This window comes from Crocuta crocuta, unplaced genomic scaffold (genome assembly GCF_008692635.1).
Source record: "Crocuta crocuta isolate KB4526 unplaced genomic scaffold, BGI_CrCroc_1.0 scaffold75, whole genome shotgun sequence".
NCBI lineage: Eukaryota > Metazoa > Chordata > Mammalia > Carnivora > Hyaenidae > Crocuta > Crocuta crocuta.
In genome coordinates, this window is record NW_027530350.1 from 1,441,280 (window position 1) to 1,452,603 (window position 11,324).

At 35.8% G+C, this 11,324-nt stretch overlaps 1 protein-coding gene across 4 annotated transcripts in view; it reads left to right on the plus strand.

Annotated features, from left to right (window-relative positions):
- ELF1 (E74 like ETS transcription factor 1) overlaps positions 1 to 11,324 on the plus strand; it is an 82,447-nt gene that overhangs the window by 23,841 nt on the left and 47,282 nt on the right. For 3 of the 4 annotated variants that reach the window (XM_077765681.1, XM_077765679.1, XM_077765682.1), the window contains one exon: positions 6,562 to 6,860. In XM_077765681.1, the coding sequence (XP_077621807.1) occupies positions 6,789 to 6,860 (72 nt within the window). In that variant the 5' untranslated portion in view covers positions 6,562 to 6,788. Of the gene's footprint in view, positions 1 to 5,897; positions 5,957 to 6,561; positions 6,861 to 11,324 lie in introns of those variants that run through there. The other variant, XM_077765680.1, reaches the window with a different exon arrangement.

Consider the following 11,324-nt stretch of genomic DNA (forward strand, 5'->3'; position numbering starts at 1 on the left):
CCTCTCCCCCAAGTTGCAATGAAAGATGCTTAAGGCAGGATAGCCATTTAGAAGATGCGGTGGTACTGTGTGTGTGTGTGCGCGCGCGTACCAATATAGATTTTAAATACATATTTTTAAGCTTTTTCTAAATTTTCTTAAATCTCATCAATGTATGAAATAATATGTGACCCTGAACACAGTGGGGAATGATTTTATTCCTCTTGAGACATTGATTTGTATTTTTTTTAACTTTTGTGTATAGAGCAAATGACTTAAACAGGGCTTTAGAGTGAGATTTATTCTACAATCGGTGCCTCCCTTTTTCTTCTCTCTTTCTTTCTCAGTAGGAACTGAGAGACTAACCACCTTGTTTGAGGAAGTTCAAATCTGGTTACTTAACTGTAACTACATTTTGGTGTCTTTTTTAAATCATTTTTTCCAGATTCACATTTTTAAAAATGTAAGCTATAGAAGTATTCTATTCAAAGAACTAGCAAGCACAATGTCAGTTAAAATTTATTCTAAAATATTTTTATGAGTTATTAAGTGTGGTAGCTTTATAAAAATGTTCTCGTTTTTTAGAGTGAGTGAAGATAAAGCTAATGGTATGATGTGATAGAATTGGGAAAGACTTGAGTAAAACTTGAAGATTTAACAACAATGATAGAAAAACCCACAAACTCTGCTACTTAAAGTTGTTCCGGTTAAAGATATGAACAAAAATGATTTACCATGTATCAAGAGGTTGTATGGAATAGAGACCTCTGCTATAAAAACTTGTGTCAGAGATTTATTTTCCAGATATTCTGCTAAAGAATAATACTGATGAAGTTCTATTAATGCAGATACAGGGACATGAGTAGAGAACTGGGCTAGGAATTTGGGCCTCTTTTGCTTTCCTCTCCACTGTCTTTGTGACCTTGGACAAGTCAGATTGTGCCAGGTCCTAATTCTTTAGCTGGTCAAGGAATGCGTTATTTTAGGTAATCCTTAGATATTTTTTCAGCTTTACAATTGTGTGATTCCACAGTTTAGATTGAGAATGGGCAGGCCCTGGGATGGTTGCACAAAAATTATCTTGGTACTGTTGATTCATTATTTTCATGTCTTCTGGAAGCTAATGTAAAACATTCTATGTATTGGAAAATACATGAAAAGGCCTGACTATCGTGTATTACACAAAAATTGCATAGCTTTTCATTTTAATTTGCATAGCTTTTCTTCTTTCCTTATTCTATTTCATTTTTACTGTTATTTCTCTAAGGTAATTTTTTTCCAAATATACTCAATTTTCTTATGATGGGTATGTCTATATGTTGAAAAGGGCCTTTTATTAGGTTACTACTTCATAAAAAAATTCTTCCTTTTCAGATACTTGCCATCTGGGGTTACCACAGAATTCCAGTTCTTTAGATACTCATACATACATAAGCACTGTCTGAATGTTTTATTAAAGGTAGTTACTCAAGCACCCCATTGCTCTAGGCTGGTAAATTTTACCTCCTTGGGGCTAGAATGATTTAATCTAAAACATTTTTGTCATTCCTTTTATTTATTAATTTTCATTTTCAGTGTATGAGTTGGTGGCCTGGTAACTTCCAAAGGGTAGCAATGATGTATTTTTAAGTATCATCATGAAGTAATAGGTTTTTTAGACTCTTGTGTTTAAAGCCATTTTGAAGGAAACTTAAATTTGCATTCAATCAGGGATGAAGAAAGCAGGTGTGAGAAGTGTTAAAAACTGATTTTGACTATCATGTTTTTATAATACCTGAAATATTTTACAATAAATGAGACAGAAATTGACTGTTTGAATGGGTTGTGGTACCCATCTATGTGGCTGATGGTTTTGTGTTTACAGTCAGTAAATTCATGTTGTTTGGAACAGGGGCATAATGGAACTCTGTGTTAAGGGAAGCTTGCCAGACAGGGTGAGGTCTTAGCCTAGAAGCAGCTGGATTTATCAAATAGAGGCCAAATTTTCAGGCACTGGGATAGAATTATACTTTTGTTGATAATGGGCTATAGTATTCTTTGTTGGAGTCTAGCAAATAGCTGTGGTCAAGGAGACTTGCAGGGAGTATGGAAATGAGACTTAAGGAGTAAATCAGTTAAGTGGCTTGCACCTGTTACACATCCCTTGCATTGTACTGAGACGATAATGAAGCTGTTGTATATGGAGCAAAAATTATGTGGCTGGTATTCTGTATATGGATTTTGCATGGCATCCTCACAGCAACTCTAGATGTTGGTGTTAAATATTGTACCTATTTTGCAGAAAGGGGAGAGTGACACTAAGTAAGTAATTTATCCAAGGTTACAGTGCAGAAGACTCAAACTCACGTGGTCTGACTCCAGAGCTTGGGCTCTTTTAACTGTTGTTGCTTGCTTTATTATTTGACTTTAAATCTGCAGCTTATTTTGGTGATAAGAGATTAGGAACCTTACTGTTGAGATCCTCCTGTGACTTGTCTCTTGGAAGAATGAGAATATGATCCTGACCCAATTGAAAGATATGAGCCAACTTGGGGAGTTTTTACCATTTGGTAGATGTTCAACCAGATGACTTCTCAAAGTTGTGCAAATAAGTTAACTGTTTATGTCTATATTGGATAAACAGTTTTCACATATATTTTTTTCTTGTTATTCTATAAAGACTAAGTGACACTTTGAAAATGAAATAGGTTTGAGAATTACTTATGCAGTAAAATGTTCCTGAGTATAATACATACAGTTAATCAAAGACCTTATAATCTGTTAGGGTAAGGCAAAAAAAATCTTTTTTCTCCTCAATCTGAGTACCCATGTCTTTTTTATACTAGCACAACTTTGAGGAATAAAATGATTAAGTTTAGTTTGGGATAGGTTTTAGACACATTGACTTTGAGGGGCACTGGACTTACTAGCTGAGTGCGTGGATTTGGAGATCAGGAGCTGAAGTCACGATGGAGATTTTTTTTCCAATTTGGGGTGTGTGTGTGTATGTCTGTGTGTATAAAATCTGTGTGTAGTACCAAGGATGTAGGTAGATTTAGAGGCAAGGCTGTGTACTGTTGCCCTGGACAGAGACCTGATTTAGGAGGTTAGGAATCTGATTGTACTTGTGTGACACTTTCTAGACGATGAGACGTTGGGCACAGGGACTCAGTGTACTCATGAGAAACTGAATCATTGATCTAGATGTTCAGTCTCCTCTAGTAACTGAAAAGATTTTGATGCAATGGGGCTTTCTTATGTAATTAAGTATCTCCAATATGTACAGGTGATACCTCTGGATCCGGAACCGGAAAATTTCTTCCCAAGATCCATCTTGATGCCATAGGCTATGCAACTACTGAGAAGAAGGAGTGGGAAAGAGAGAAGGCAGGGGATCAGAGGCCTAATTAGGACAATAAAATAATTCAAGAGCTTTTCTTACACATTTTTAGTTTATGAGCTTCTATATAGAAATGAACAAAAGCTACCTCACCAGAGTGAAGGTGTCTCCATCCCAACAAGTGACCTAGGGATCATGGGCAGTCATTTCAGTTTTGGTTTATTACTCTTGGTTGTTAAGTGTGTACCTGAATTTGTGGGTATGTTGATTGCTTATACTTAACTTTTGAAACACATTTGTTAAAGCATAATTGTGTGAAAATGCTAGTAAGAAAAGGTACCTCATTGCAGTGGAAAAGAAAGTGAAACAAACTTTAGACAGATGTGTTCATATTGGTTACTGGTGGAGTGTCACTTTGTATTTACAAATAAATGGATTTGGGGGGCGCCTGGGTGGCTCAGTCGGTTAAGCATCTGACTTCGGCTCAGGTCATCATCTCCCAGTTCGTGGGTTCAAGCTCTGCATTAGTCTGTGTGCAGACAGCTCAAAGCCTGCTTTGGATTCTGTGCCTCCCTCTCCTTCTACCCCTCTCCTGCTCGCTTGCTTGCTCTCTGTCAAAAATGAAAATAATAAACATTAAAAAAACAAATAAATGGATTTGTAATAGGCCTTTGGAATCTAACCTTTTAGAGAGAAACTTTTGTTATCAGGAAAACATCCCTTGATTCTGGTTACTTGATTTCTTACTGTGGTTTTTCAAGTTCGGGATAATGGTTTCCTCTTTATCAAAAGTACTACCATCATCCTTTATAAAGAATATATGTAGACATAGCTTAAATATCTAATGATAGGTTTTTAAGCAGCACTTGTCTTTACTATGATCCTTTTTACTATTACTGTGAGCACCCAGGTACAGTAGATCCAGAAGGAATTTTAGACAATGGTTACTCACCTAGAGAGGTTTTGCTCTATCTTTCTTCCTGGCATATTGCTTTGGAAATCATAGACACTCAAAGATTTTTTTTTTTAATTGAATTAGGGGGACATGATTTTCACATGGGAGACAATGTATAGTTAGTGCTAACATTGCGGGCAAAAGTGCTGTATTTCTGAAGGGAGAGATCCAGATAGGTGAAGGTGAAGAGGTTTGCCGGGTTGGGGCGTTGTGAAAGAAATGGGACTTGAGTATTGAAGACTGGGAGAGATGTGAATGGGTGCTGAGTTGGGAACAGTATTCTGGAAATGGGGATAAGGAGATTTTAAGCAAGGAAGCAAGAAGGAATGTAGTTTGTATGGAGGACCATAAGAAGGCAAGTCCAGTGCAGAAGAATTAGGTTGGGTAATAATTTAAGGGAAAAGATTGTTAAGTAACATTTGTCCAAAGCTAATGCATGTCTTATGTTTATATGTCTGTCTGTGATCAATTTAGCTCAAAGCATTTTTTTCCCTTCCAGGTATGGTGCATTTCTCAGAAACTACCTGAATGTGCTAAAAATAAAAATGCTTTTTATCCCAGTGTTGGAGTTGAACTTATTATTGAAAGAGGTGGGGTACAGAATGGGTTTGGGGCACTGCTGGGTTAGAATTCAGTTTAGTGAGTAGAAGTATCACCTAAATTGAATTCTTAACCCTTACTTTATTTTGATTCCCAGTTAGGAAAATTACAGTTATCCACGTTGACCCCTGGAGCCCAGGGTATATAGGAACTTGGCTTTACTGAAATTAGGAAATGGAGTATTTGACTCAGCTGGCACTTGCCGAGTTCTCAGGGAAACTGATTCACCAGCTCAGCTTCGTTCTCTAACTTGTCTCTTAAATTAAAATTGTAGGGGTTCCTGGGTGGCTCAGTCGGTTAAGCGTTGGGCTTCGGCTCAGGTTATGATCTTGCAGTTCGTGAGCTTGAGCCCCACATCAGACTCTGTGCTAACAGCTCAGAGCCTGGAGCCTGCTTCTGAATCTGTGTCTCCCTCTCTCTCTGCCCCTTCCAAACTCGTGCTGTCTTTGTCTCTCAAAAATGAATGAATATTAAAAAAAATTAAAAAGGGGCACCTGAGTGGCTCAGTCAATTAAGTGTCCGACTTCAACTCAGGTCATGATCTCACGGTTTGTGGGTTCAAGCCCCACAGCAGGCTGTCTGGTGTCAGCACAGAGCCGGCTTCAGATCCTCTGTCCCCCTCTCTCTCTGCCCCTCCCCTTCTCATTCTCTCTCTCTCTCTCTCAATATAAATAAATAAACTTAAAAAAAATAAAATTGTAAATGCTATTTCAAATGTTATTTAATGTGATCATTTTAAAAATCTTTGTCTTTTCATATCACATTTATAGTCCTAATCCTATTATGAAGTATTTAATAAAGTTGTGACAAACTTAGAATTTTTTCCTTTTGTTAATAGTGATAACTTTTTTTTTTTTAAAGTAGGCAAACATTGTTGGCAGGCACTTTTTTAATTAAGCATTTCTCCCTCCACTGAAATTGTTTTCACTCTTAAGTTGCGTTTCTGTTTTTCTACTATTGTAAAGTGCAGTTCTTTGCATGTTCTAATTTGCCATGACGTGGTCAAGTGCCGTTTCCTTCCTGTTGCTTGCAAGCCTGTGCTAGAGATAAGGATACATTTCAGTGCATTAAAAAAGAAGCCACTGAAGACAGGCTTAAGCATGGTAAAACATTCTACTTATCAGAAACCTTTTAAAAGAACAGAAAGAGTGGGCTTTAATTTCTGCTTATTTTTAAAGGTTCTTAGTGCTTACTAAACTTTAAATGTATTAGACAGATTTTAAATTCTTGTATATATTAGGCATAACAGGGTTACTGTATGAATGTCTCTCCTAAGGCAAAAATATACAGATGAAATTACTCATGGAGTAGCAATTCCTGTGTGGTTTGCTGGGTTACTGGCACGAAGGAAATCGTTTATATGCCCTTTATTGCAGTAACAAACCTAGTTATTGCTGGGTGGACTTTTTTTTTGTTTGTTTGTTTTTAAGTATTCAGTACTTTAACTGTAGTTTAACTGGGGGGAAGGGAGAATGGCTTCACTTTCAGAAATGAGAGGTGATTTTATCTTAGCAAGAAGGAAATCTTCAAAGAAAATATATATCTAACTTAAGAAAAAAATCCGATATTCATCAGTCATGTTGATTTTTTAAAAAAACATTAACAAAAAATACTTTGGAGATAGATACTGCCCTTGGTACTGTAAATTGTTGTATTCTAAGTGGGCATGCCTACTCTTTCATAACTAATTTAAGCTTTTGTTTTTCAGGCCAAGAAGTTCTAAAGAAGAAAAATTTCAGAAAAATTGCCTCTGTTTGAGTAGAATATCAGTGAACCAAGAAAACCTGTAGCTCCATCCTGAAAGAAAACCTGGTCTACAGTAACTTCACAGACTTAGCTGAGGGTCTTTTACTCAAATTGGTCACTGATTCTCCTGCCTCATACTTGAACCTGCTTGGAATTTTTCTCATGTGGATCTAAAGGGAATGCTTTATTATGGCTGCTGTTGTCCAACAGAACGACCTAGTATTTGAATTTGCTAGTAACGTCATGGAGGATGAACAACAGGTATGATACCCAGAGAAAAATTGGATATTAATAAATTTATTGTTATGATTCTTCCATTTCAACAGAAAATTATTTACTTTAAAAGACTGTAGAAGAAACCTTATTAATGTAATAATGCAGATATTAAAAATTTGGAGGTAATTGTGATCTTATGTTCTAAGTACTATTTAATTTATTAAGAAATTGAATCCTTAGCTTTGGTGTGGAACCAGGAAGTAGTAATTTTTGGGTTAAGATTTTTATTTTTTTAAATGAGACTTAACAGTAAATAAAATAAAATACCTTAAGTAATTATTTCAAAGTGCTTTGAAAAGTTCTAGAGGACATACCAACAAGACATACAAAAATTTTTTGGAATATAGGATTGGTGATTGTAATAGTTGCTTAATTAGTATTTGTAATCCTGGGCTGTTTTTTCAAGTGGATGGAAAGATGTTAGCAGTCCCATAATCATACATCACTTCAGTGCAAAGCACGTGATACTGAGGAAGTCACTTAACTTCTCTAGATCTATATTGCATCATCTGTTGAATGAGGGGATTGAACTGAATAATTTCAAATTGGCTTTCACTTAGTTTATGTTCAGTGATGTTCAAATTACTGTTTGTAGAATGTGAAGAAGATCCACAAGGCATTAAGAAAAGGATCTAAGTTAATTCTTGTCTCCTGCCCTTCTGCCTCACCTCCCACTTCAGGGTGGGGAAGATGCTAGGGGTTCTTGGGACTTTATAATTTACTTCATTTTAAACACGTTATGTAGGAATGTAAGACATGATGTAAGAGAGATGCTGTGTTAGAAGCAATGTACTGGCAAAAATATTTTGAAGACCTGCAGGTTTAAAATATGCCCAATAAATTGATTTAGATACTGAAAAAAGCCTAATCCCAAATATCTCAAATTAATAGGCCAATTATAATGTATCATACTTTAAATCTAGAAACATAATTACTACAAATAATAAAGTTGATTCTTTTGACAGGGCATTATAATTTTTTTTTTGCTGTTTGTATTGTCTATTGATGTGATAGATCTAAAAATTTATAAATAAACCTATAAAAGATGAGAATTTGGATTGAGGTGCCTTAAAATCAAGATGAGCTTTGGTTAGGAAGGAAAAAGGTTTGAAGGAGAGGATTGCTTTGTCCCAATTAAAAATATATTAATAGTTACATGGAAAACTACTCATGAGAAACTGAATCATTGATCTAGATGTTCAGTCTCTTCTGTTACCGAAAAGATTTTGATGCAGTGGGACTTTCTTATCTCCAATGTGTNGCTGTTTGTATTGTCTATTGATGTGATCTAAAAATTTATAAATAAACCTATAAAAGATGAGAATTTGGATTGAGGTGCCTTAAAATCAAGATGAGCTTTGGTTAGGAAGGAAAAAGGTTTGAAGGAGAGGATTGCTTTGTCCCAATTAAAAATATATTAATAGTTACATGGAAAACTACTCATGAGAAACTGAATCATTGATCTAGATGTTCAGTCTCTTCTGTTACCGAAAAGATTTTGATGCAGTGGGACTTTCTTATCTCCAATGTGTATTTCGTATCTCCAACATGTATGGGTGATATCTCTGGATCTGGAACCGGAAAATTTCTTCCAAAGACCCATCTTGGTGCCATAGGCTATGCAACTACTGAGAAGGAGGAGTGGGAAAGAGAGAAGGCAGAGGAGAGGCCAGTAAAATAATTCAAGAGCTTTTCTTACACATTTTTAGTTTATGAGCTTCTATATAGAAATGAACAAAAGTTATTTCAACCTAAAATTATGAAGTAGTCTGCTTATATTTTCTTCTGTTTTATGTGTCTAACTCCTCAGTACATATGAAATATATTTTTTAATAGAATGTGAGGTATAGGGATCTGACAACTATCTTCTTCCAGCAGTGTGGATGTTAGCCCTTCAGATTTATTGAATATTTTATGATTTCCACATCAAGACTGCTACCTCTCTTATATACTAATTACCACATGTACTTTAGTTTGAACTTTCTGGTGTATTTTATTATTTTACTCCATTTAACTGATCTGTATTATGCTAGTAGTACATTGCTTTAATTAGTATCATTTTATAGATTTGACATCTGATAAGATATTCCCCCTCCCCTGCCTAAAAATATTGGTATAGAGTTTTGAATGAATTTTAGAATTAGCTTTTTAAGTTACATAAAACTCTGTTGGGATTTTAACTTTTCAAAGTTAAAAAGCATTTGTGTCTTTTAAAATAATTGTTTTATGATCCTATATTGGTTTGGTTGGTTCTTTATAAAATCACTGTTTGAAGGCACCAGATTAGAAGACATTTCCTGTTTTGAGTTATGGTCTGTGGTTATAAATGTCATCTAAAGCAACCGACACCATTAATGTCTGGTTGCCACCACCTTGATCATACATACTCCTTTCACAATTGCTTGGGGGGTGGGGGTGCTGGTAGTGTTGGAAAGGAAACACCAACATTGTTGGTGCTGACAAGCCACTTTTAAAAGTCTTTTCTTGCTATGTGTTCCAAACTGGGAATATTTGTAGCAAAGAATGAAGCACTTCTGTGGGAGAGCAACACCATCAGTGCTGAATTGCACTATGTACTTTTATTTGGAAGTGCCTTGGTTTGACTTATTAAACGAGTGTGTTTGCCTGGGGAACTTATGAGAATAAGAGGAAATCTGAAGGTTGTGGATGCAAGTTTCTGAAGAGAAGGAAACTTGACTATAGGTTCAAGTAATCCAGAAGTTAATTCAATGAAAAACAGCTGGTAGTTTATTGCATTTTATAATCTTGACATATCATTACATTATATGCTTTTTTCAGTTGTTGGTTCTAAAAGTAGAGCCTAGTAAATCATAGTTATTTATACTTAACAGACTTAGCTCACTAGGGAGAAGTTTGGTGACATGCATGGGAAAGTGAAACAGATATTTTTGCAGAATCCTATTACAATATAAGAAGGTGGTCTTACAACATTCCTTCTTCGGGTATAAATTGGTGGCTCTGAATATTGATTCCAGTCTCTAAGCTAGCTGTCAGCACAGAGCTCAGTGCAGGGCTCGAACCCACGAACCGTGAGATCATGACCTGAGCCGAAGTCGGATGCTTAACCAACTGAGCCAGGCACCCCGATACCCAGTATTTCTCCATGCAGTGTTTGAGAATCACAGCATTGCAACTTTGGGAAAGCTTCACTGTGGAAGTTACATTAGAACTGGATCTTGTAGAAAGATCCAGTTAATCTGACAAATGAATGAGCAGAAGTGTTCTGAAAAAATATAATGTACCGAAACATTTAATGGATTCCTTGACTACATAATCATTCTAACCACCTTAACTTATAGTTAGAAGCTTTCATAGTGTGACTGTTTCCTGCTCTTTTGTTTCTTGTACTGCATTAGCTTTGTCAGCCTACTGTATATGTCCAGTGCTTTCCAGCCTGATCTCCCACATTCATGCCTGCTACCTATTTAAGTTATAATCTCTTTCAAAACCTTAGGACAAAACCTACTTATGCCAGAAATTTATCCTTCCTTCATTCCTTCAGGAATTAACAAATTTTATCCTGTCACTTCTATATCACTCACTGTTATTGTTCTACTATTTGCCACATTAAATTTTCATATGTACATTACTGATTTCCCCAGATAAATGCTAACTACTCGAATAAAGAGATTACTTCCCCCCCTCCTCAAAATCTCCCAAAGCATTTAACATCATTTATAATACCTTTATCAGTTGAGTCTTCTTAAAGATTACTTCCTTCTCTTAATCCTGTTAGTGAAATGATATGGGATATGTTTATGCTCAAGTTATGGCCTTTATCACATCAGAAGACTTGAATGAGCAGTAATGTTCTCCAAACTCTCTTGACTACAGTATATCTATTTTCTGGGATCTGTTTATCCACATTATCAGCGCATGGGCAGTTTTGCCATATCACCACAATTCCAAGACCAGAAAGAAAGATTCATGGAGTCTTTGTTCTGTTATCTATTTAGAACTGTTCTTTTTTATGTGTTTAGTCAACACCATGTCAAATAACTTTCAAAAATTATCACTGCAATTATAAATAAGTATCCATATAGAGTTTTACTATTTAATTAATTAATTATTTAGAGATGAATAGGAGAGAAGTGCAAAGGAGAAGAGAAGGAAAGAGAAAGTATCTTAACTAGACTCCACACTTAGTGCAGAGCCTGATGCAGGGCTTAATCTCATAACCCTGGGATCATTAACTGAGCCAGAATCAAGAGTCAGACACTCAACCAACTGACCCACCCAGTTGCCCCCATATAGAATTACTCTGTTTCTTGGGAGACTCCTTCAGATTACAGAGGGAATTTTTAACATGGTTGTATCTTTTTTTGATTTATTAAAAAAAAAACTTTAAGTTTTTTTTAATGTTTATTTTTGAGAGAGAGAGAGAGACAAGTATGAGCAGGGGAGGGGCAGAGAGAGACAAGGAGACAC